This window comes from Papio anubis, chromosome 1 (assembly GCF_008728515.1).
Source record: "Papio anubis isolate 15944 chromosome 1, Panubis1.0, whole genome shotgun sequence".
Taxonomy (NCBI): domain Eukaryota; kingdom Metazoa; phylum Chordata; class Mammalia; order Primates; family Cercopithecidae; genus Papio; species Papio anubis.
Window position 1 is genome coordinate 25722690 of NC_044976.1, and position 27288 is coordinate 25749977.

At 44.6% G+C, this 27288-nt stretch overlaps 1 protein-coding gene across 3 annotated transcripts in view; it reads right to left on the reverse strand.

Annotated features, from left to right (window-relative positions):
* The window catches only part of WASF2 (WASP family member 2), a 94130-nt gene that overhangs the window by 5322 nt on the left and 61520 nt on the right, over positions 1-27288 (reverse strand). For 2 of the 3 annotated variants that reach the window (XM_003891418.4, XM_021938207.2), the window contains exons 2-8: positions 20191-20363; positions 9891-10025; positions 9215-9368; positions 6932-7049; positions 5777-5907; positions 3489-3644; positions 365-879 (exon numbers count right to left, since the gene is read on the reverse strand). In XM_003891418.4, coding sequence (XP_003891467.1) covers positions 365-879; positions 3489-3644; positions 5777-5907; positions 6932-7049; positions 9215-9368; positions 9891-10025; positions 20191-20320 — 1339 coding nt within the window. In that variant the 5' untranslated portion in view covers positions 20321-20363. Of the gene's footprint in view, positions 1-364; positions 880-3488; positions 3645-5776; positions 5908-6931; positions 7050-9214; positions 9369-9890; positions 10026-20190; positions 20364-22584; positions 24042-27288 lie in introns of those variants that run through there. The other variant, XM_009202935.4, reaches the window with a different exon arrangement.

The window sequence follows — 27288 nt, forward strand, 5'->3', positions numbered from 1 at the left end:
ACCTGTAGTCCCAGCTACTTGGAGGCTGAGGCAGGAGAATGGCGTGAACCTGGGAGGCGGAGCTTGCAGTGCGCCAAGATCGCACCACTGACTGCACTCCGAGTGAGACTCCATCTCAAACAAAAAAAAAAAAGAAAAGAATCCTTTACTTTTAAACCAAGGTGGAAAGAAATCTAAATCTCCATATTTTCAAGGTGAAGCCTTTTCTCAGGCTGCTCCCAGACCTAATGTCCCAATCTCTCCCCACCCAATGAAAGCTGTTTCCTGGGAAGGGCAAAGGGACCCCTTCACCCATCCCCCAATCAATCATCCCAGCTTCAGAAAGACAAGGCTCCACAGTCCCAGACCCACCACTGAAATTTACCTTGACGGATGGCTGAAAGCAGGTCGCTACGGGCATCACTCACAGCAGGCAAGGAGGACTTGGGCTTGGTGGTATCAGAAAGCGGTGGTGGTACAGCAGGCTGGCCATCTGCACCAGTGAAAGGGGGAGGAGGGGGCCCCGGAGGAGGAGGAGGAGGGGGAGGAGGAGGTGCTCCTCCTGTTGGCTGAGACAAGGGAGGTGGTGGCAGAGTTGGGTAGTCAGTTGCCGGTGGTGGAGGAGGAGGTGGAGGGGCAGCAAAATCAGGGTGAGGTGGGAAAGATGGGGGTGAGGGTGGTGGAGGCGTCCCTGGAGACCCAAATCCTACAGGTGGTGGTGGAGATGGGATGCCTATCATTGGAGGCGGAGGTGGCGGAGGGGCAGGTGGTGGAGCAAACCCAGGTTTAGGACCTGCTGGAGAGCCTAGAGGAGGAGCTGGTGGTGGATGGCTTGGGCTGACCACACTGGATCTTTTGGGTCCAGCCAAACCAGATCCTCTTTGGTTGTCCACTGGGTAACTAAAAGGCCAAAGAAAAAAGACTCACCATCACCCTTAGAATGCAAACACCTACCTACAGTTAGCCTTGTCTATAAGCCGAGGTTTATCTTGGTTGACTATACCATTTCACTTTGGCTTAAACAGAAAGAAAAACCTACAGATGGTCAGAACAGACAAATAATGAAATAAGCAGCCTTGTAAGGTAATGAGCTTCCCACCAGTAGAGGAGGATAGCCAGATTGAGTAAAACTACCCGAAAGAAGTGGACTTGAGATTCCTCTATCAGGTAAGGGCTAGCTGAGACATCTCTCAGACCCCTCTGCCTTTCCAGCTCTAAGGGGAAGGCACCCTCCCTCCCTTTCTCTAAGAAGGATGGTCCATGGCAGTTGCTAATTTAATCCTGGAGCCAGGTTAAGGGTGCATGCAAGAAAGAACTGGAATAAAAATTCAAACACCACCCACACACTAGGCTCTGTTTCTCAGGCTATTAACATTCACCAGCATTGGAGAGGGCAGGAAACCCAAGCCAGGCTGACCACACCTGAGTGGGATATAGATTTAGGTGAATGCATCTTCAGTGCTCATGTGGGAAAATCCTGAGAGAGAATGAATCTCAATCTGAGAATCCGCAGAGATGGGAAATGAATGTGCCACCAGACTCTTGACCCAGGCCTGAAAGAGGATTACGGCTACACCTCTCCTGGGATCAGATTTGCTTGGCTGCAGCTGCAAGGTCTCAGGCCATGTGTGAAGCAGAAGGTTTTCTTTTTCCACCCTTGTATCTGCCCTGCACTAACAGCTACGCCTTAGAAAAGCAGCCATTTTGGAATTTTCCACAGACCTTCCAGTCTTAGCTGCATCTGACAGGGCCACCAGCAGGAAGTGATTTGGGAAGCAGAAGGAGATTTGGGATTAATGGTTTCTAGGGCCAAGAAGAACGAGGGGAGAGGAGGAGGGCAGCACTGCTTTAGGTCTCCATCTGAGGGGTCCTCAACATACTAATTAAGCAGTATCCAAGGAGAAAAGTGCATCTTTCAAAGCTCTCATTTATCAGGCATTAGAAGGGACAAAAGTAACGGAGAAAACAGTGCAATCTGAACAATTCTCAGATCTCTTTTCAGTCATTACTGCCTAACACTTCCATTGTACACCTCTGCCAGGGACACTGACAAATATAAAAATGGACGAATTTGGAGTTTCATCCCCCTTTTCCCTTTGTTTCATTGTTTCTGGAGATTCAACATAGCAGTGAAACTAACCAGAAGCACTAAGAGAGGAAGTGACTCTATGCTAGGTTCCTAGACAACTGGGCAAGGTATCTGCTAACTATTTCCTGAAGAGCGGATTGTACCACTTCATTTCATGATGAGTTAAAGTTAAGGAAAAGGCCTGTGCGGCACAGTGGCCCATGCCTGTAATCCCAGTCCTCTGGGAGGCCGAGACGGGCAGATCATGAGGTCAGGAAATCGAGACCATCCTGGCTAACACAGTGAAACCCCATCTCTACTAAAAATACAAACAATTAGCTGGGCGTGGTGGCAGGCGCCTGTAGTCTCAGCTACTCGCGAGGCTGAGGCAGGAGAATGGCATGAATTCAGGAGGCGCAGCTTACAGTGAGCCAAGATCACGCCACTGTACTCTAGCCTGGGTGACAGAGACTCTGTCTCAAATAAACAAATAGGGAGGCCGAGACGGGCGGATCACGAGGTCAGGAGATCGAGACCATCCTGGCTAACCCAGTGAAACCCCGTCTCTACTAAAAAAATACAAAAAAAAAAAAACTAGCCTGGCAAGGTGGTGGGCGTTTGTAGTCCCAGCTACTCGGGAGGCTGAGGCAGGAGAATGGTGTAAACCCGGGAGGCGGAGCTTGCAGTGAGCTGAGATCTGGTCACTGCACTCCAGCCTGGGCGACAGAGCAAGACTCCGTCTCAAAAAAATAAAAAATAAATAAATAAATAAAGTTAAGGAAAAAACAAGAAAGAAGGTGGTAACTTCTATTTGTTTGGGTCTAGGCTAAACAGGAGTAGTTAAGAATATAGGTTCTGGAGTCCAACTGACCAATCAGGGCTCTGCCCTTACTGGTTGTGACCTTTGGGTCATTTCATTGACTCCCCCTGTGCCTCAGTTTACTCATTATAACATCAGAATAACAGTACCTATCTCAAAAGAGGACTCCAATGGGAATGAAGCAACATCTATATAGAGTGTTAATTATTTCTATGATCTAGACAGTCTTGTTTGAAGTTATTTTAGTGATCCTGACCTAGGGTTTTAACTCTTTTTTTTTTTTTGGTCTTGCTTTGTCACTCAGGCTGGAGTGCAGTGGCATGATCATGGCTCACTGCAGCCTTAACCTCCCTGGCTCAAGCGATCCTCCTACCTCAGTCTCCTGAGTAGATGGGACCACAGGCGTGTGCCACCAAGCCTGGCTAATTTTTTTGGTTTTTAGTAGGGATGAGGTCTTGCTATGTAACCCAGGCTGGTCTTGAACTTTTGGCCTCAAGAGAGCCTCCCACCTTGGCCTCCCAAAATGCTGGGATTACAGGCGTGAGCCACTGCTCTTGGTCCATCCTTTTGTTCTTGAGTGTATAACCACCGATAGTGGATGGAGTAGGTACCACTATTTACCTGAATTCTGCTGGTGGAGGAGGCAAGTTGTCCTCAGAGAAGGAAGGAGAAGGTGAAGAAGCAGAGTCTGACTGTGGTGGTGGCGGATAGCTACTTGCATCCACGTTTTCAACACAGCCAATGCTGCCATTCTGGTACACCAAGGTGGGTGGATACCTGTCAATGAACCGAATGCCAAAAACTGTCATTTAAAGAGCCTGAGTGGGTTTTTTCTTCTTAAAAGGTACTACAAAAATGCATTTGATACAAAAGCTATTAGGGAGAAATAAAATAGGTATATTTCCCACATATTTTCTGTTACACTGAAATTTTATTTTAAGACTAAATATTCTATTGTCAAATATATCCCAGATATTTCTGCTGAATTGTTTGTAGTAACAGGATTCAACCCAGATTATCAAAACTGCTCCTTGCCCAGTGTTGGCCTTGTCAAACCCAGCAGTTCTTTTAAATTATCTCCCCAGTGTCAGGTGCAGATATACCTGAATCCCAAAGTCCTGTGGCAAAGGGTGAAGCCAAATCCTAGAGGCTAGTGAGCTGCAAACACGTGACTGGCACACAGCCTGATTTTGAGGTCAGCAAGCCTCTGGAAAGCTGGAAGGCCAAGGAGGCACTGGATTGCAAAATCAAGCTCAGGATGAATGCAGGGTGCTATGTGGTAGTAAGTGTGGTCTTTCTGCCAGGTCTCTTATCAAACAAAATGAGCTGACGATTAAAGTAGGGTGCTAGGGCTTGCCTCATGAAAACCTGTCCCTCAGTGCACTGGGCCTTGGGTGAATTTGTTCTGGGTGAACAACAACAAAACTTCAAACAAGCACAAATACACCAAGCATCAGCTAACAAAATCTGGCCTGCTCTGCTCCACTTCCCCCTCTTTCCACTATTGTTGGGGTCTAAAGAACTCATCTAAAACAGACCCCAGGGAGAACAGAGTTGGAGGAAACTAACTGAATCAAAAGATGCTCTGATGTGGAAAATCCCCAAGGCCTGGAGCCCTGGAGCCTTGGCACGTCTCTTTATAGGTTCACCAACAGGCATGTCCAGATAGACTAACCATGAAGCCCCAACTCCAAACCGCCTGGACAACAGGAAAACGGGAGACAAATCCTCATCTTCCTACTCCACAAATAAAAGACACACATGGGTAGCTGGCATTCTGAACACACAAGCTTCTGGCCTTAGAGTCACTGAACCTATGACAAGTGCCTGTCTGAACAGTGCTACTGACCCCAGCCCCACCCAATCAGTAGTGAAAAGGGGTCCATGGAACAAAATGGCCCCCTTTACTGGGAGGTGAAGGTAATGAAGGTACCCTCAGGGCTGATTTCCCAGTAGAGAAAAAGGTTCATTTTTTCTTTCACCATCTTCATCACTCTTTAAAACAGATCTCTTAATCCACGAAGAACAAGTGTCAGAAGTGTCAAGATTTTTAAAAGTCGAGATTTTCATGGTAGAGTTATTTCTAAAAGCAAGAACAACTCAACTCTTTTCTTTTATCATTCCTAGACACCCAGCATAGGCTGGCATGGTTCTCTGACAGCCATGATGCAATGTATTTAGAGAAAAAACCAGGGCGACATTCATGCCAAGCAGTCATGGTGACTTGGCTTTGAATGTCAACCAGGTCAGACACCAGGATAAGCATCAAACCAACCTTTAAAACCATCTTTTCCCCCCTTTAAACCTCCAGTGTGATTTGGTATTGGGAAATGGGGTCAGACTGACACCTCTTATTTCTCCACAGAGATATATAGCTTCAATACTGGCCGAGCAACCTTTCCCACACTGTCTATGAGGTCTGCATTCAGTCCCTTGGCCAGCCTCTCTCCCAAGACTGACAAAGGCTGACTGAAAAGTTGCTTTGGTGATGTGAACAGCTTTCTTGCCTGGCCCTCCCCAGCCCTGAGAGTGAAATGCCCAGTTCTTAGGCATGACCTTCAAATCAATGCTCTGGAGGCAAAGGATTCCCAAGACCACTTTTATTCCCTTTCCAGTCTTTTCTCTGGGGCCCTTAGATGTGTGTCTCGCAGAGTAAGGGCACTAGGAGTCATGGGCTTTCTTTTCCAGACCCCTCCAGTCACCTCATTTAAATTGCTGAGTCTCTTGATTTATTTAGCAAATTTTAATCACCAGATGGATGCACTTTAAAGTAGCTGATTAACAGTGGTATTGATCTAAGCCACAGAGACAGACTTCAGGGGGTGTGAAAGGTGTCACACCAGAGCTGTCAGACTGTTGTCCCCACTCCCTTCAAAGAATGCTACCAACAGTACAAAAGCATTACCTACCCAGAAGGCCCCAGCTTTTCTTTGGACTCCACAAATTCTTGTCCCATCTTCATTTTCTCCCACTCTTCCTTACGTGTCTTGATTTTACGTGGGTTTACATTCCCTCGATTTGGATTATCTTTCTTTTCTTTCTATAATGAAAAGGAACAGGAAGGTCTTTGTAGAACATTTTCCAAAGTTCTTCATTAAAATTCTACCCATCTTCATGGATGCATATCTAAGAGATGATTTGCCTAGACAACACATAATAACTACAGAACTTACAGAATTACTGGGTTTGAAGTGACCTAGAGGCCATCTAATCCAAACCATCCCTGGGTGAAACATTTGCTCAATCCCACACTCAAATGCCTCCAGCAACGGGAACCCCACTTCCTCTTTGGATAACTCATTCATATTTTTGAAAAGCTCTAATTGCTAGAAGTTAGTGAACAGCTATTTATTATTTGCTTGGCTCCAAAGGTCAGTCAAGAGAGATGAGATGTAATGAGACCTGCAGTTATCTGGGGCATATATAAGAAAATAGTTTAAATAAAACAAAACAAAACAAAACCCAATGAAGAATTTTTCAGCCTGTGCAGCTGTTCTTGCCCCTGGCACTCTCCTGGGCCTCCTGGCAGCCATGCTAATGGGACTGAGGTTGCAACTGGTAGGTCACATACATACCAGGGAGAGTCTATGGGGAGGGAGAATCTCCGAAACCTACATATATATCCCCCCACCTTAGCCCCACCCAGTCAGTAGTGAAGGCATTAAACTGCTCCTTTTGCAAATCAAACACTGCAGAACCTTGTGCTGATCTCTGAGAAATGAGCTGCAAAACTGGCGGAGAAGGGACTAGCCTAGCTTGAGTGTCCAGCAGAGTCAGGTGCAAATTGCAAGAGAAATAAATGGTGAATAGAAAAGTCAATTTCTAAAACTCAGCCTGAATATACTCAATTGTTAATAGCACTGGGGGGAACAAACACATTTTTGGTGTGATTTATACTTTCATCTTGGTTGTGCTTGGTGTGGACACATTTTTTTAAGAGTTTCACCTGGCATCCAAGCAAGCAGCCACTCGAAATGATTACTTCACATAAGACTGGCTTCCTTTTTATCCCCCTCCACAATCGTGCCTACTGATGTGGAGAACAGAGGCCCCTTTCCCCTCACCCTATGCTTTCTCTTCTCTTTCATGATATCCTTGGTGTCCTGCAGCATCTTCTCCTTCCAAAGATCAAAGAAGTATGAAGGGTCTGTGTAGAATTTGAGTGCCTCTTTTCCATCGTCCCTGGGATAGAAATGAAGACAAGTAGCTGTCAGTAGACAGATGAGCTCCCAACCAAATCCAATATTCCAAACACCTACCAGTTAGCAGTTTTTACACCAAGGAATCAAGAAGTCATTTGAATCGATTGCATACCTCCTCTCCCATACCAGCATTTCAATGCCCCCGAATGGCACCTCTCTACTTATCAGACTTTTAAAGAACCTTAGCCTTACTTTCAATTCCTGGTAGATGAATTTGCATTGTCAGGGCAAGAACAGGTGATAGCAGCAGGGATCCTGATTACTTCTAATGATCTGCATGGCCACAGAGAGCTCCCTGAGGATATTCGGATATCCTGGTACATCAGAGGGGATTTCTACCACTGGTTCCTCTTTTCCCACCAGTTCCGCAGGACTCTTTAGGAAACATCAGTAGCTTCCTACCCACCGGAAACCTGTGTACACATATGGGGGTTCATGTGTATGCATATGTACACATATATACATGAAAAGTGTGTGTGTACGGCTGTTATTTCTCTGCACACACAGAAAACCAGCCACAGCACTCCACCTTCTTGCTCCCTTCTAGAATAGCTCAGCATCCACACACACCCCAACCACAAGGGGGCTCCAGTGAGAAAAGAGGGCCAGCTGTTTTAAGACCACAAGGTTTAATCACCAGTTCCTAATTAGTGGCTGTGCCAGTGGGACAGAGTAAACTATTGAGTGTCCATATAAGGGCTATCTGCCAGACTCAACGGTCCTGGTTGGAATCTTGCACTTTGGCATGGATAAGGTCCTCTCGCTATCCAGAAAGTATGTGCTTAGGAGTGAACATTTATCTTAACATTATTCTGAACTAAAAAGAAATGGAAAGGCAATTCTATTCCCTGCCCTCCAATCCTATCACAACACAGAAAGTGCTTCCAAATAAAACATTAATAATTTCTATATTAAATCTTCTCCTGAGTTAGATACACCACTACTAATTTCTGTTGGGCCAAGTTCAGATAACTGAGAGGCCATGCTAATTCTGATACTATATGCTAAAAAGAAAAATACCATTAACTGAAGAAAAAAATTCTCCTAATATCATTTGTTTATCTAATCCCACTACACAAACCCTACGTCATACTCCCTACAATATTATCAGTTGTATGACCCCTTTCTGCCCAATAACAACTCCTCTGCCCAAACCCAACTAGACTCAATAATGGAGGCTGCAGAGTCAAACCTCTGTCCTGCTGTGCTGGTCCCTTTGAAAGCCAAGGGGCAAACATAATTTTACACAGTAAAATGAAGGGCAGATGCCATGTACTTTGTATCTGTGTGAGAAGGCTCCCTGAATTGGACTGGTGTCCTTGAATTTCACATGGGTACACACACACACACACTCTACCTTGCAGTGTACATGTCTGATAGAAGACATCCGCCTCCAGCTATCTGTAATTACTTTTTACCTGCTCCAAAGATATGTACGGATGTAAGCAAGATAAATATTCACCTTCTGTCCCTCTTCAGTGGTTTTTTGCAGGATGACAATACTACCAAACCACTAGAGGAGAGGGGCTTTAAGTTGTCTATAAGGCTACGTTCTTTTTCAAGTCCAGGGACAACAGAGTAGGTCCTTTCAGAAGGAAATGTCCAAAGGATGTTCAAAACAAAGTGAACGATGCTCATTTGGAAGAATGCCAATTACTCCTTAAGCTTTGGAAAGACCCCTCTGGGCCCAGAGCAGCCAGTCCAAGAGGCTGGCCCCACTAACACACCCAAACATCTGGTAATCTAGTGGTTTCCAAGTAAGTGGGAGCCTTGCTAGAATGTTGCCCCTGGGATCCATGCTGTAGGACCGCCTTGTAACAAAGTCCTTTTGGTTCTATAATAACTAAATTCCTTGGATAGAATCCAAGATGGACCTGGTTTATATGAAATTAAACTCTGTAGCATGCTATGGTTACAGTAAACTTTCAATATGTATTACATTCACTGTGAATTTCAGAAACCAAACAATAATAAGTGACAAGTGTTTATGGGGTAAATTTTAGTTTCTGCTGCCACAGACAACTTTGGGGTAGGCAGTAAGCTTTTAGATACAATCCTCTCATGTAAACAACTGCTTCAGATAAGAAGACAATTTAGTGTTATTAAACCACAGGTTGAAAAAGGGAGGAGCTAGCCAGCCATTACCTGTAAGGGGTAAGATTGTTGAGAGGGGGAGGAGTATCACAGGTATTGTATGTTTCTAAGACAGGCACCGGGAGAGAGTTTCTGTCAAAAAGCTTCTGGTCTTGAATGGTGGAGCTTCTGAAGGCTTTTCGGGTGTTGATTCCTTGTAGTGACACTGAGAGAAGATGGAAGGCGTTAGAAAATGGACGACAGGCTATTTGAGCAAACACTGAGTCACACCAGTCAGAGAGGCCTCAGCTGCTGCATTTCTTGGCTGCGGCTGTCTGCAGTCAGGCTTTTTTTCCCTCCCCCTCTGGGGAAGCCCCACAAGGCTGTCAGCAGCCCAGTCATTTCACGACTGAACAAAATGAGGCAACACAAAGGTTTACTATGTGGCCAGATCTAGCAGGCCTCTCCTTAGGAGGAATGAATCTTCCAAGTACTTTTATGGTAGCAAAATACGATTGAGGGAGGGGAAATTTGAGAAAGAAGGAATTGGGGGAATGGGAGAAAGGAGTGCATGAGGGTGTGGTGGAGCTAAAAAGGTTCTTTCCAGCACTCAGGCTTGTGTCACTTCAAAGCAGAACTCTATAGGTCTCTGTGATTTCTCCCCTCACTTTTTTTTAATAAATCAGGGGAAAAAAATTCTACAAAACTGCTCAGCAAAGCCTACAAATGCTGAGCTCAGCTTTCTTACCTTCTTCTTCCTTGGGATCCAGCTGAGTGACTTTAACTTGTAGTCGGTCGACCCTCTCAGCAAGGGAGCTTACCCGAGAGGCAAAGGTATTTGCCTGAGTAAAGAGCTCTCCAAAAATGTCCTCTGCATATTTACCTGGAAAGAGCAAAGAAACCAAGTCACTAGTGCATAGAAGTAATGTAAATGGTCAGAAAAACTGGCTACTAAAGATTGTATTCCCTAACCACCAAACACATACTACACACACACATACCCTAAGACGGTTTGGGCTATATGCAGATGACTGCTCTTAGAGAAATACTCTTCATAGTTTAGGAAGTCTGCATATGTTCTATAACTAATAGAGTCTTCTTGACAGATGTGAACAGTCATGAGACTCAAAACAGGCTGAATAAAACTGAAAGGTGTAATGCAAAAAATTAAGCCTGGAAGAACAGATAATATTTCTACACATTTCCAGCCTGGGCAACACGGTGAAACCCCGTCTCTACTAAAAATACAAAAATTAGGCAGGTGTGCTGGCAGGCACCTATAATCCCAGCTACTGGGGAGGCTAAGGCAGGGGAATCACTTGAACTTGGGAGGCGGAGGTTGCAGTGAGCTGAGACCGAGCCACTGCACCCCAGCCTGGGTGACGGAGTGAGACTAAAACTAAACTAATAAAATAACACTACACATTTGCCCATAGCCCTTAGCCTCTTATTGTTCTGTAAAAGTACCTTATAAAATGGTTCTGAAAAACAGATTGGGAGTTTAGAGGACATTCTAGGTATCTAAAATTAACATGAAAAGTAAGAAATTAGCTCCTCAACGGAGCCTTGAAAGTACAGTGAACAACTATGATTAGTGTGTTAAATGTGAGGGGCCCTGAGCTTATCAACAACCCATAGCAGAGATGTACAACTTCTTTTAAGAGGTAGAAAGGTTACTTTATGTTTTATAACTTACAATTTTTTTTTCTTTTTTTGGAGACAGAGTCTCCCTCTGTCACCCAGGCAGCAGTACAGTGGCATGATCTTGGCTCACTGCAACCTCCATCTCCTGGGCTCAAGCAATTCTCATGTATTAGCCTCCCGAGTAGCTGAGATTAAAGATGTGCACCACCATGCCAGGCTAATTTTTGTATTTTTGGTAGAGACGGGGATTTGCCAGGTTGCCCAGGCTGGTCTCAAACTCCTGGCCTCAAGTGATCTGCCCACCTTGGCCTCCCAAAGTGCTGGGATTACAGGTGTTGAGCCACCATGCCCAGCTTGTCACCTACAACTTTCAAAGTCTTTGCTCTAGGTTACAATCCTTCAAATCTACATCTCAGGAACCAAGTGAAAAGCTGAAACTTTCAAGCTCTCTGAAAAGCAGCATACCAGTGGTCTCTTTCCACAATGTCTTGTTTTTCAGAAAAAGAAAAGTTCCGTACTTTCAACCCTGGAATGCAAGGAGAATCTGCAGCCAAAGAAACATAACAGCAATTTGACACTACCTCTATATTGTCATTCCAAGCCACAGGCACATTCTTACTAGTGCATATGAATAAATATACCATCTGAGCTTTTTTTTTTCCCCCCCCCCAGAGTCTTGCTCTATCCCCCAGGCTGGAGTGCAGTGGTGCAAAATCTCGGCTCACTGCAGCCTCTGCCTCCTGGGTTCAAGCGATTCTCCTGCCTCAGCCTCCCGAGTAGCTGAGATTATAAGTGCCTGCCACAACACCCGGCTTGTTTTTTGTTTTTAGTGGAGAGAGGGTTTCATCATGTTGGCCAGGCTGGTCTTAAACTCCTGACCTCAGATGATCTGCCCACCTCAGCCTCCCAAAGTACTGGGATTACTAGCACGAGCCACTGCGCACCTACCATCTGAGCTTCTTGCAAGGTGAAGGCAATCATAAGAGACTGTGCCCAATCAAATGATAATTTTTTTTGAGAACTATTTAAAGTAGGCTTTAATTTCTAGCTTCGAAACTACATTTATGCTTAGTCCATATTTGAGGGGGAAAAAATAGCCTGAAAGGCCAAAACCACACCTTCAGGGTGAACTGCAGCTCACCTTCCCAGTACAACCTGAAGAGTGGGGATAAGACCAATCAACTGCATATTTTGAATTGCTTATTAAGTTAATAAGGACTTCTAATCAAGGAAGAAGCAAGTCCTTGCATACTGATCACTTGTGACCTAAACAATTATGGGAAGCTCCTGGGCTCAAATAACTCAAATCAGCTGATAAGCATTTCTACTCTGCAGGTTGAGGATTTTATCTGATCCCTATTCATAATATGGCTAAGTTCCTACAAAAGCCATACTGTATCATGCTTGTCTAGGTAATGGAAAATTGTGTTTGGAAGGCTAAAACAGAGAAATATGCAACATTATGTGTGGAAAATAAACGAAGCTAAAAAATATCTGTTAAAAATAAAAGGCCAGTCGTGGTGGCTCATGCCTGTAATCCCATCACTTTGGGAGGCCAAGGTGGGCAGATCACTTGAGGCCAAGAGTTCGAGACCAGCCTGGGGAATATGACAAAACCCTGCCTCCACTAAAATTACAAAAAAATTAGGCCAGGCATGGTGGCTCATGCCTGTAATCCCAGCACTTTGGGAGGCCAAGGTAGGCGGATCACCTAAGGTCAGGATTTTGAGACCAGCCTGGCCAACATGGTGAAATCCCATCTCTACTAATAATACAAAAATGAGCTGGGCATGGTGGCGGGCACCTGTAATCCCAGCTACTCAGGAGGCTGAGGCAAAAGAATCGCTTGAACCTGGAAGGCAGAGGTTGCAGTGAACCAAGATCGCACCACGGCACTCTAGCCTAGGTGACAGAGCGAGACTCCATCTCAAAAAAAAAAAAAAAAAGCTGTGCGTGGTGGCGCACACCTGTAATCCCAGCTACTCAGGAGGTTGAGGCATGAGAATCACTTGAACTTGGGAGGCAGAGGTTGCAGTGAGCCCAGATCGTGCCACTGGCTCCAGCCTATCTCAAAATAATAATATTTCTACACTTATCCCCAAGTCCACGGAACGCTACGAGGATCCCAGTCCCAACTAGCCTCCTAAGTAGTTGAGACTATACCACCACTGCTACTTTTTTTGTATATTTTAGTAGAGACGGGTTTCACCCATAGCCAGGATAGTCTGATCTCCTGACCTCGATCCACCCGCCTCGGCCTCCCAAGTGCTGGGATTACAGGCTTGAGCCATACCGGCCAAAAATAATAATAAATAAAATGAAATAAAAAGAAAAAAAGAAAAAATAATTAGCCGGCTGCAGTTCTCAAGCCTGTAATCCCAGCACTTTGGGAGGCCGACATGGATCACAAGGTCAGGAGATCAAGACCATCCTGGCTAACACGGGTGTTCCTGCCTCTACTAAAATACAAAAATCTAGCCGGGCGAGGTGGCGGGCTCTTCGTAGTCCCAGCTACCGGGAGGCGCTGAGGCAGGAGAATGGCGCAAACCTGGGAGGCGGAGCTTGCAGAGCTGGAGATCTGGCCACTGCACTCCAGCCTACGGCTGTGAGGGAGACTACCAAAAAAAAAAAAAAAAAAAGAAAAATATCAATTAATCTTCCAGCTACTCTGGAGGGGAAAAAAAAAATACCAATCAACTTACACCAAAAGAGTCACCAAGAGTACCTAGGATTTCCTGGTCCTTAAGTGAAGAGGGTAGTGATAGTAGAAGTAGAGGCTCTGTGTGGCACAGTGGTTTTCAAGATAAAATCTTACAAAGAACCTCAACATATAAAACTAGTAACTATAAGATCTCTATTTTAAGAGGAAGTGAAGTGGTGTGAGGGCTTCCCCACTGTCTCATCACCTCAGGCCTGAGGCAGACTTAGAACTATACTATGAGACATGGAAGGAGCAGTTGACTTCAAATCAGAAAATCTGAATCAAAGTCTCAGCTCTTTCTATTTATACTTGTGTACTCGTCAGCAAGTCACAATCTCCCAGCCTTAGTTTCCTCATCTGTAAAGTAGGGATAATACTACCCCATCAAGTTACCATAAGGATTAAGTGAGCTAAAAATGTGAGTTGTTACAATGATATTCTTCCTTATACTCCTCAACCACATTACATGACTTAATGGTATAAATACCTAAGGCCAGGCACGGTGGCTCATGCCTATAATCCCATCGCTTTGGGAGGCCAAGGCAGGTGGATCACTGAAGGCCAGGAGTTTGAGACCAGCCTGGCCAACATGGTGAAACCCTGTCTCTACTAAAAATATAAAACTTAGCCAGGCATGGTGGCATACCATCTTGTAATCCTAGCTACTCAGGAGGCTGATACATGAGAACTGCTTGAGCCCAAGAGACATAGGTTGCAGTGAGCCGAGATCACCACTTCACTTCAGCCTGGATGACAGAGTAAGAGTCCATCTCAAAAAACAAACAAACAAACAAACAAACAACAACCAAACAAAACAAAACAAAACAGCGTAAATTCTAAATACCTTAAGTTTTTGTTTTTAAAATTTTTTTTTTATTTTTTAGATAGATACTTGCTCTGTTGCCCAGGCTGGAGTACAATGGCACAATCTCAGCTCACTGCAACCTCTGCCTCTCTGCCTCCTGGATTCAAGAGATTCTCCTGCCTCAGACTCCTGAGTAGCTGGAAGTACAGGCACATGCCCAGCTAATTTTTGTATTTTTAACAAAGAAGGGGTTTCACCATGTTGGCCAGGCTGGTCTCGAACTCCCAACCTCAAGTGATCTGCCTTGGCCTCCTCAAGTGTTGGGATTATAGGCGTGAGCCACTGTGCCCAGCCTAAATATCCTAAGTTTTAAGTTTAGAGGAAAATTTTAAATATAATTCCAATTAGTAATTTGATAGTCTCTATTCTTCAAGTGCTAAAATTTACTCCAACTTTTGAAAACAGAAATGTGGGCCGGGCGCGGTGGCTCACGCCTGTAATCCCAGCACTTTGGGAGGCCGAGACGGGCGGATCACAAGGTCAGGAGATCGAGACCATCCTGGCTGACACGGTGAAACCCCGTCTCTACTAAAAGTACAAAAAACCAGCCGGGCGAGGTGGCGGGCGCCTGTAGTCCCAGCTAATCGGGAGGCTGAGGCAGGAGAATGGCGTAAACCCAGGAGGCGGAGCTTGTAGTGAGCCGAGTGGGCGCCACTGCACTCCAGCCTGGGCGACAGAGCAAAGACTCCGTCTCAAAAAAAAAAAAAAAAAAGAAAACAGAAATGTGATATTGAACTAGGGAAAACCAAAGTGTCTTGTTCAGAGTTAAACTTCACTCATTCAGATTACCAAGAGAGACCCAATATCCATCATTATCCAACATTCATAACAGATACCACATTTTGCAAAAGATTCTAGGAAGCAGTCTTCAATTTTTGTTTTTTCCTTAGCAGAACTCTTCAAATGAAATGTTACGTGGAAGTAGAACAGGTAAAACTGATTTTTAAAAATGTGAAGTTGCTCTTATTGAAGTCTGAGTGGGAGTCTTGGAGCTCCCCAATGGCATGCCCCACCCCCTCACCCACACTGCAGTCAGTTAGAAACCTAATATCTAGCTTGATTTTCTAATGACCCAACTGGGGGTTCCATTCTCCTGGGTGGCCACAATACTGATACAAAGAGCTGGCTGGCTGTGCCTGTATTTTCTAAGATACAGCAACCGAATATGCGAAATGCCATCTCACTGTTCTGAGAAAAAAATAAGAATTCTGGATGTGCTGTCACGGAGCAATCTATGGCTGTGGGATTTTTAGTTTTATGCTTTATCCATTCCATAATCAGTCTTTCAGTACTAAATTGAGAAGTTCCACCCAGGTACAATGCACATGAGGCCAAGGTCATGAGCCTGAAGCACATATGAACCCTTCCCTGCACTCCTCTCAGCTAGATGAAATCCCAGTCATCTTTCAAGGTCCCATTCAAATGTAACCTCTTCTATGAAGTCTTCCTTGACCCTGCCTATCCCTACCTGTGCCCCCACTACCCACAGAAAGTATTATTTCCATTCCTACATTCTTTGTGCATCAATAGCATGGAATAGTGGGAGATATATAGGCGTGAGTTATTCGACATTTAATGAGCTTCTACTGGGTGACAGGTACTACACAAGGTAGACACTGGGGTTCAAAGACAAATAACACATGATTACTACCTTCAACAATTTTCTTTTTTGGTTACCCAGGCTGGAGTGCAGCAGCGCCATCTCAGCTCACTGCAGCCTTGACCTTCTGGGCTCAAACGATCCTCCTACCTCAGCCTTCCATCTCAGCCTTCCAAATAGCTGGAAGTACAGGCGCACGCCACCACACCCAGCTAATTTAGTTTATATTTTGTAGAGAAAGGGTCTCACTATGTTGCCCAAGCTATCTCAAACTCCAGGGCCCAAGCAATCCTCCCATCTCAACCTCCCAGAGTGCTGGGATTATAAGCATGAGCCATTGTGCCCAGTCAAGAATTTTTAATTGAGTATGAGACATAGGTGATTTGTGATATAATGTGATAGGATAATACAGGCATATAATGGGAGCTCAGTGGAGCACTCTTAGCCCAACCTGGAAGAGAAGATTCCTGAGCTGGACCTTGAAGGATTAGCTACAGGCAGCCAGGCAGACAAAGATGGCAAGGGCTGTTCAGCCAGGGAGGATAGCAAGAACACTGTCTGGAAATACGAGACAGCATGGTCTGTCTCAGGAGAACTACTAGTAGGTGATAATTCATTCTTTTTTCCTTTCCTTTTTCCTTCTATTTAATTAATTTATTTGAGACAAGGTCTCGCCCTGTTGGCCAGTGCTGGAGTGGCATAATCATGGCTCACTGCAGCCTTGAACTCCCAGGCTCAAGCGATCCTCCCACCTTAGCCTCCCAACCAGCTGGCACTACAGGTGTGCACCACCACACTTGGGTACTTTTTAAATTTTTGTAGCAATAGGGTCTCAGTATGTTGCCAGGGCTGGTCTCGAACTCCTGAGCATAAGCAATACTTGTGCCTCAGCCTCCTAAAGTACTGGGATTACAGGTGTGAGCCAGTGTGCCAGGCCCCCTTTTTCCATTTTAAAAGACTAAAGTGAAGGCTGGGCATGGTGGATCACGCCTGTAATCCCAACAGTTTGGGAGGCCGAGGCGGGTGGATCACCTGAGGTCAGGAGTTCGAGACCAGCCTGGCCAACATGGTGAACCCCCGTCTCTACTAAAAATGCAAAAAACTGACCAGGCGCAGTGGCTTATGCCTGTAATCCCAGCACTTTGGGAGGCTGAGGTGGGCAGATCATGAGGTCAGGAGATCGAGACCATCCTGGCTAACACGGTGAAACTCTATCCCTACTAAAAATACAAAAAAATTAGCCAGGTATGGTGGTAGACGCCTGTAGTCCCAGCTACTCAGGAGGCTGAGGCAGAATGGCATGAACCTGGGAGGTGGAGCTTGCAATGAGCCGAGATGGCGCCACTGTACTCTAGCCTAGGCAAGACTCCGTCTCAAAAAAAAAAAAAAAAAAAAATTAGCTGGGTGTGGTGGCATGCACCTGTAGCCCCAGCTACTCGGGAGGCTGAGGCAGGAGAATCACTTGAACCCAGAGGCAAAGGCTGCAGGGAGCCGAGATCGCGCCATCACACTCCAGCCTAGGCAACAAGAGCGAAACTCTGTCTCAAAAATAAAAAAAATTTTAAAAATTGTTAACATGGAATTGTAGAAAATGAGGCTAGAAAGGAAGACAGGTCTTGCAGGGTCCTGAATGCTAGGCCAAGGAACTTAAATAACTCCACAGTGAAGAAGAGGGGAGAGAAATAGTTGAGATGTGTACTCTGACTATAAAAACACTTGTTACATTACAAAAGTTAACACAGAATTAACTTTCAAAGCTTCAGAAATTCAGAATAATAAAAGTAAGAAGTAAGATTTGATTTTTAGGCAGATCACTCTTGCAGGGATATAGAAACAGATTTAAGGGGGCTGGATCAGAGAAAGAAGGTAGAGGGAGGCTTGGTGAAAGTCAGTGAAGTCTAAAATAGGGCAATACTGGCAGAGACAGAGAGTAAGGGACAGAGTTGAGAAATTTGTAGGAAGTCTGAGTTTAAACAGTGACTTTGCCTCTTACTGGCTGTATCTCTTTAGGCAAGTTACTTTTTTTTTTTTTTTTTTTTTTTTTTTGAGACAGAGTCTCGCTCTATTGCCCAGGCTGGAGTGCAGTGGTACAATCTCAGCTCACTACAACTTCCGCCTCCCGAGTTCAAGCAATTCTCGTCCCTCGGCCTCCCAAGTAGCTGGGATTGCAGGTGTGTGCCACCATGCCTGGCTAATTTTTATATTTTTAGTAGAGACAGGGTTTCACCATGTTGGCCAGGCTGGTCTTCAACTCCTGACCTCAACTGATCTACACCCTCCGGCCTCCCAAAGTGCTGGGATTACAGGCGTGAGTCACTGTGCCTAGACAAGTTACCTTACTTTTCTGAGCCTTATTTTCTTTATCTGAAATATGGGAATACCACCACCTAATCTCATAGGATTACTGAGAAGATTAAATGAGATAATCTATGTCAAGATCTTATCCAAACCTGGCATAAAGTAGGCAATCAACAAATGTGGGTTCCCTTCTCACTCTCTCCCCATTCTCTCCTCTTAGGAATTATTTATTTCTGCCTCCCCTTATAGATTATGAGCTCCTGGAGGGCAGAGACCATTTCTTATTATTGCTGTATCCCCTCAGCATCTGGTACATAAAATATGTTCAACACATGTTTATTGGATGAATAAAGGGTCAGTTAGCCCCCACAATGTAAGAAAATCTTGTTTCCTTGGGCATAAGGTGGCTTTGGCCCTCAGATCAGCTTCCTCAAGATAGGAGTGGTCTGATCACAAGTGGGAGTGTGAGCAACGGCATCCATCAACACCACCCTGGAAATATAGCTGAGAGAGAGCATAACTTCAGTAAGTGGAAATAAGAAGCATCATTAGCTAGATGTTCTTTGTCCTATGAAGAAGGAACCAGTGTGTGATTGATTGACTTCCACCCATTTGGCCTTCTCAGAGAGAGAGGCAGAAATTATGCCTTTAAAAATCAGTGAGGTCTCTGCAGCCTTGATGTGCTTCCTTGTCAGCTGCACTGCTGTTGCGCTACTGTCAGTGTTCCTTTGTATAAGACATGCACCGGCAGGGTTTCATTTCTTCATGATGCCCCATCTAGGTTTCTCTAAGCCCTGGATCAACTGAGATGGTCCCTGAGGTACGTGAAGGCTTAGGAATCTCAGACTCCATACATCATCTGGTCATAGAGTTCTGTCTCCTCAGGCTCCTATTTTAAAGGCTGGGCCTATTGCTATAGAGGGGAATGCAGGCTTTCTTGATATTCCACTGCCTTCACTAAGGGCAGTGATGCGATAGGAGGCGTGAGTATCTGAAATAATTCACACCAAAATGCCTTTGCTAAGGAAGATCACTAAAATGGCATTTTGACGGAGGTTCTTATGGGAGCTGGAGTGGCACTAGACAAACGCAGAGCCAATCCAAGCATCTGCCCTTCCCATATCTCAGCTTCAAGCAAACAAAGTCAACTTGATTCAGAATGAAATCCAAACCACATGCATGTACCCCACCCAAGGCAGTCTCATTCATTCTTGCCAATTAAAAAAATATATATAGTTGAGCTGGCTTTCCTTCAGCTCCAAAACAGTCTGGGCTAACCCCCATCTTCCTCCTAAGGAAGAATGGCTCCAGCTACTATTTGTGTCCCTGTATGTTCACACAGCTTGCAAAACTCCCAATACCCCAGAGAATGCAGAAGTAATTTGTACCCTGAACTTGGACCTGGGGGCTTGCAGCACAATTAAATGTGTACCAGGGTGGACAAGACAGTCAGAATCTCTCCAAAGGCATGTTTGCTTTACTCCTCTTTGGGAAGAAAAGGGGTGGGGGTGTTGGGTAGATAAAGACTATTGGCACATTTGAGGCTTCAACAAAGTCAAGCTACATCGAACAGCTCGTGTAATTACAGGCACATTCCCCGACCCAAGATACTGCTCTGTGAACCTCCCACTTTACACACACAGAATTCTGCTCTGTCATTCCGTCTGCAGTTTTTGCTGCAGCCCTTCCTGCCACCCTTCCCACAGATTTCTGTTGAAGCAGGTGGAGGGAATTTAGAGGGTGGTGGTAGATAAAGAAGGTTGAAGAGGAGAAGCTACACCAAAAGGGAGCCTCTCTTTGGGGAGGAGAGGGAGGATACATTTTCGCATTACCTAGGGAAGGCAGATGGGGGAGAAACAGGAACGCGGGAGGAGAAGGAAACTAAATAAAGAGCACCAACGACCCCTGAGGGCAAAGCATAGGCTCTCCGAGGCACTCACTCAGGCTGCCCAGCTGTCGGATGACATTTGCCAGGGTGATGTTGGTCACGCATTCCAGCTCGCTTCTAACGCTAGGCAACGTCTGACGGCACAGGTGCCTTGGCTCGATGTTCCTCGTTACTAACGGCATGGTGGACCTGCTTCAGGCAATGTTCTGAATGATGAAAAACAACCTAAAAAAGAAATAACAGGAAAGTATTACTCAACCACAAATTCCAAATTCCAGGCACACTAGGGCTGTGTGAATCTTTCTTTTTTTTTTTTTTTTTGGTCTTACTCTGATCTAAAACAGCTTTTAAAAAAATCTTCACTCCCCCCTATCTTTTTTTTTTTTCTTTCATTTTTAAGTCCTCCCTCCCCTGCCCTTTTAAAGGTTTGCTATTAGAAGATCTGCTATGTAAGTTTAGAAATTCTGGACTGGTGACTGCTGCCTGAGGTACATAGGCAGCACAGAAACGTTAAAGTGCCAACTACTGCTCCAACCAACAAGAGTCCCCAGAGGCAAGGAGGCATGGTTAGAAAACAGCCCATTCAGCAGACACTGGACGGTATAGATCCTATCCTTGGGGTGTTCATAACCAGGACAGATCAGATTCTAGGCCACCAATTATAAAAATCAAAAAAGAACACTCTCACCTGATAATCTCCACAATGAAATCAAGCTGCCAATAGTGACTGATATACATTAGGATATAACTTTTCCAGTCCTTCCTTGGTGAATGGCTGTTAATGTACAGGTAACTGCTAGGCTAGGTACAGTGGCTCACGCCTGTAATCCCAGCACTTTGGAAGGCTGAGGCAGGTGGATCACCTGAGGCCAGGAGTTCGAGAGTAGCCTGGCCAAGATGGTGAAACCCCGTCTTTTTTTTTTTTTTGAGACGGAGTCTCGCTCTGTCGCCCAGGCTGGAGTGCAGTGGCCGGATCTCAGCTCACTGCAAGCTCCGCCTCTCGGGTTTACGCCATTCCCCTGCCTCCCGAGTAGCTGGGACTACAGGCGCCCGCCACCTTGCCCGGCTAGTTTTTTGTATTTTTTTAGTAGAGACGGGGTTTCACTGTGTTAGCCAGGATGGTCTCGATCTCCTGACCTCGTGATCCGCCCGTCCCAGCCTCCCAAAGTGCTGGGATTACAGGCTTGAGCCACTGCGCCCAGCTGAAACCCGGTCTTTAATAAAAATACAAAAAACTGGCCGGGCGTGTCACAGGTACTTGTAATCCCAATTACTCAGGAGGCAGGAGAATTGCTTGAACCCGGGAAGCGGAGGTTGCAGTGAGCTGAGATTGCGCCACTGCATTCCATTCTGGGTGACAAGAGCAAGACTCCGTCTCAAAATCTAAAAAAAAAAAAAAAAAGTATAGCTAACTACTAATGCCAGTATCTCTGAAGTTTAGTTTGTAAATTGACAGAATGAGAGAATATAAAGTAAACATTTTACACGTTCAATATGTCAAACATGATGCTGAGTAAACTGTGCTGTAAGATTCCCTGGTGCTTTCTCTTCTACCCAACAGCTCCCTTTCTCGCTCCCATCCGGTTCAACACACCTGGGCCAAAAGGCTCTAGAGACAGCAGGAAATGTCTGGAGCAGATCCGGAAACCTTCCAGTTACTGTTTCTTATCCGGTGGGCTGAGCCCCTTTCCCTAGGAAATCCCCCAGCACTTCAGGTTCATGCTGAGCTATTGTTTTAGATTTAGATCACCAAATTCCCAGTTTTATAAGGATAGGAGAGAGTTTTAATTTCCACAAAATGGATATGACTGCAGTCAAGGCACACTGGACTGGTCCTCTTTCCACATCTTATGAAACTAAAAAAATCTAAAACAGCCTAATGGTTTTCATGCTAGGGAAAATGACAAATTCACTTCACGTGAAAAGGTAAAGCATAAAGTTAACATATCTAAGTCCTCAATTTTTTTTCTTATTTTTTATTCTTTTTTTGAGACAGGGTCTCGCTCTGTCACCCAGGCTGGAGTGCAGTGGCACGATCTCAGCTCACTGCAACCTCCAACTACTGGGCTCAAGCGATCCTCCCGCCTCAGCCTCCCGAGTAGCTGGGACTACAGGCATGCACCACCATGCCCAGCTAGTTTTTGTATTTTTTGTAGAGATGAGGTTTTGCCATGTAGCCCAGACTTGTCTCGAACTCCTGAGCTCAGCCTCCCAAAGTGCTGGGACTATAAGCATGAGCCACCGCGCCCAGCCTTTTTGTTGAGACGGGGTCTCACTCTGTCGTCCAGTACAGAGTGCAATGGTGCAATCACAGCTCACAACATCCTTGACCGCCTTGCTCAAATGATCCTCCCACCTTAGCTTTCTGAGTAGCTGGGCCAAGTCCCCAATATTATAAACTCCTCTTTATATATAAATATATAAAGCAAAACAAGGGTTTACTTACATCAAATCTTAAAACACCAGCTCATCACCAAAAAGTTGATTGTGAATACAAAATGCTTAAACCAAACTAAACATTACAGACATATTGTCTGACCAAAAGAGAAAAAAAAAAATCTTTCAGGCTCAAAGGGGGAGTAGAACCCTTTGGAACAGACTGCTCCTTGTTATGGACATTCTGATCTGCTACAAGTAAAAATAAAACAGGAAGCCAGCAGCTTGGGGAACAAGATTTCCTGTCACCAACAGCAACAGCCCAAGAACCAAGAGAATCAGCTGTTTGCTTATAACTTTGAACCTCCCTTTAATAGTCACTGTGTGGCAGCTGTGCCTATCTTTGGGGTGCAGAGGTGTTTCCTGAATACTTGTCTACTGTCTAAGGAAATGATTTCCATTCCACTCCTCTGCTAAATTCTCCCTTTGACCCCATGGGTTTTCTAGTCCAAATCCTGGACTTTCCAATTTAACTCTTTCCCTCTTTTATTTAATGTAAAGGGTATCAGGTCCTAAGATGCAATCTTCAGCAACACATGGTAAAAAGAGTTTAGAACCGGAAAGGTGGGAGGAGGTTACACATGAAAGAACCTTGCAGGGCTCTGAACACCATCCTCTAGGTGTCCTTAGATTCCCAAATTTCAAACTTTCAAGATCAACCAGAAATTTGGTGTACAGCCAGGAATGACTGAAAACAGCCACTGTGGCTCTTCCACTGGTAATCATTTGAGTACTCATTCCAGCTTCTCAGAAGAGCTAAAAGAACCAGACCACCTTGAAATGCTGTGCTGAATGTGACCAATGACAGAGCATTCTGGACTTTCCCTCTGGATACCTAATGGAAACTAGATTCCAGATGGCTACGTAAATTTCAGATTGAGGGTGGGGGGCAAATTCTAACACCTTGGTACTTTAGCATTTGTGGTTTTCTAAGTGCCTTGGATAAGCAGAACAAAAAATTCTGTTTAGGGTTTACCTGGAACCAAGTTTTCAAAAGCAAATGGCTTCTTGTCAAAAAGGCCAGTTACTACAAACAGCGGGAGGGTACTCAAGAAATAACAATATGTCAATATCTATTAGGGCAAAACAATTAGAAAAGTTTATCTGCTATTGTTTAAAGTGATTTGTTTCAAAGCCACCAAAGAGAGACAAAATTCCTTGTTATGTGAAATTACATGCACCATTGCTCATTTTTCTTTTGGATAATCAAGGACTGGTTTGTACAAGAAGTATGGAGTTATGCATGATCTGAACCACAACAGTAACTTGACCAAGAAGAAAAAATCTTACATTCAGGTGAAGATAAACTTAGAATTGGGCAAAAAGATTTCCAGGCTTTCTCTCTCACACTTCAAGTTATAGAAAATGTATGGGCTTTATGGAGTCAAGACATTCTTAGGTTAGTACCCTGACTAGTACACCTTACTAACTGTGTGATCTTGGGGGCAATTTTCCTAGAGACATTAAATAATATATATAAAATAAAATACCCACTACAGGGCTTTAAAAAAAAAAAAAGGCAGTTATTTGTGGTTCCACAGACCCTAGGCAAATCCTCCTGTAGAATAAATCCTATTCACTGATAAATATTTTATTATTTAAGAGACAAGGTCTCACTCTGTCACCCAGGCCTCAGTCTGTTGCCCAGGTTGGAGTGCAGTGGCATGATCACAGCTCACTGAAACCTCAAACACCTGAGTTCAAGTGATGCTCCCACCTCAGCCTCCCACGTAGCTAGGACTACAGGTACACACCACCATGCCTGGCTAATTTATTATTTTTTATAGAGATGGCGCCTTGCTATGCTGTCCAGGCTGGTCTCTAACTCTTAGTCTCAAGGAATCTTCCCACCTTGGCCTCCCAAAGTGCTAGGATTATAGGTGTGAGCCACCATACCCGGCCCCTCATTGATAAATATTTAAAAATACTTTTAACCATAGACATGTGGTGGAATGCAATATTTACATAAAAAATTTAAAGACAAAACTGTAGCCTTCAAAGGAATTTGGTGGGTTTTTCCTGGAGGCTGTTTCCAGCTGTGATCCTGGACCTCCTGAAGAACATATACTATCTCTTTCTTCCAGTCTTTCATAACTGGATTCCTCATGTGAACCACAGAAAAAAGATGATTAGAATGACAGTTTTCTCAGTTCCCCTCAAGACTGTACATAACTAGCACCATTCTAGGCGCACTGGAGGAAAGTTAATATATTACATACAATGAATGCCTAATGACATTAAGATTTAATTCTTTCATGGAACTCCAGTTGAGAAAGGCTTCTCTATCATCAGTAGCACTTTACTGGTATGGTGCACTGGGTGTTGGGGAACCACTGAATTAAGGAAGTACAACAGGGCCACATTTGCATTTTAGACAAATCATTCTGCATAAGCACAGAAGTTATATTTGGGCAGGAGAAGGCTGGAAGTAAGAAGACCAATTGGGAAATTCTTCACAGGCTGAGAAGGAGAAAGTAGAAATGTAAAGGCCCACCCCACCATAGCTAGCAAATATGAACTGAGAAACTAGACAGGTGGCAGTTGCAGGGGTGAGTCCAGCCCTTCAGCCCCACCTGCTGCTCTCTTTAGTTTTATACAGTTACACTCACAAATGATAAAATGTACGTTTCTTTATTAAAAGCGTCAGAAAAGAGCTGAATGCTAGCCCCAATGAAGGAAAACGAAGAGAAAGTGAAGAAAATCAATGAAGTGGTGGTTCTTGGTCAAAAGAAGAAATTCTGGATACACAAAAGAGTGGAATGCCTTATCTCTATGGAATCTGTGAAGGTCTTTTTCAGACATCTTTTACTTTGATTAGGGAAATTATATACTATAGTGATATCTGCTAATTTGGGGATTTGAGAAGGTCTTACCTTGGGAGATGTTAAATAGGAAAGGAATTAAATTAGAACTGCTGAGAATATAAAAGTTACAGGGAAGTAGATTTCAATTTATCTAGGTCATTTTAATTAGAATTGTCCTATAGTAGAATGGCTTATCTTTAGATAAGGTTATGAGTCCTCCAGCCCCATGCTCTGGATGATCAGCTATCAGGCATGTTGGGGGAGAAATTTCTAGCACTTATGAAGGCGTTGGAAGGTCAGACTAGATGACCTCTACAATGCCTTCTAAATCAAAGATGTTATAATGTTTATTCTGGGCATTAGTGTCCTCATCTACAAAATAAACGGACTAAGCTAAACAATCTTTTAGAAGCTTCTCAGCTCTAAAATTTCTAGATGTGCTTCTACCCAAGCTGCCATAATCTCCTCACTCAGCCAACATCCACTTGCATTCTGAACACACAATCAGAGGCACATTTAGGGACTGTAGAGAAGGGTGGATTATGGCCACGAATCATGCCCCTTCTCCAGGTCTACATTTGTCTAATTACCAGGACCTGTGAGATCTAGAATGGCCCAAAGGAAGTTCCAGACAGAGCCCTGAGGTTATTTATACCCAAGAGGCTCCTGGACTGATGGGGGAGTTAGCTACCCAAAAAAATTCCAAAGGAAAAATTGTATTTTGGACCAGCTCCAAACATCCAGGCCAGATTCAGCAGTAACCCCATCTTCATCTGTAGCAAGTTTCAGCCTAAGGGACTTGAGAATGAGTGTGAAAACAAATAAAAGACTGCCAGGCCTTTCTAGCCATGGCCTGGCAGTATACTGACCAGTCTGGACTGTTAACGCCATGATGGTATTCGTGCTTTGAAATGGAAACTGGATGAGGCCCTTTAAGGTCCCCTCAAACAGTGAGATTCTTCAAGTCTGTGTATTTGAAGTTATCATGGAATTTTTTTTTTTTTTTTTTTTTGAGATGGAGTTTTGCTCTTGTTGTCTAGGCTGGAATACAATGGCGCGATCTTGGCTCACCACAACCTCCGCCTCCCAGGTTCAAGCAATTCTTCTGTCTCAAACTTCCCGAGTATCTGGGATTACAGGCATACATCACCATGCCCACTAATTTTTGTATTTTTACTAGAGACAGGGTTTCTCCATGTTGGTCAGGCTGGTCTCGAACTCCTGACCTCAGCTGATCCGCCCACCTCAGCCTCCCATAGTGTTGGGATTACAGGCGTGAGCCACTGCACCCGGCCTATCATGGAATATTTTTATATATCATATTTGGTCAGTATAAAGTTAAAAAGAGACTCTGGGGCCAGGCACAGTGGCTCACACCTGTAATCCCAACACTTTGGGAGCTGAGACCAGAAGATTGCTTGAGCTCAGGAGTTCAAAACCAGCTTGGGCAACAAAGCAAGACCCTGTCTCTGCAAAAAAGTTTAAACATTAGCTGGGTGTGTGGTGCTATATGCCTACAGTCTCAGCTACTCGGGAAGCTGAGGTGGGAGGATCACTTGAACTCAGAAGGTTGAGGCTGCAGTGAGCTGTGATTGTGCCACTGCACTCCAGTCTGGGCAACAGAGACTCTGATATCCACCCTACTTTCTGAACTCTCATGACTCTGCTCCCAACAGCCTGGGGTGGGGTGGGGTGGGGTAGGATGAGGTGAGCTGGGGGTTAGAGGGTAGAAGAAAATACAACGGGAGGCATATCTGTGAGAGAAGGACGGATACACTCATCTGTGCCCCACACTCTTAATTCCTGTTATTACCAGGACAGAAGACAGATGACTGCTCATTCTGGCTATGTTTATTACTAGCTGTTCATGACAAATAAACAATGCTACATTTTGAGCCAAGGTCACTGAT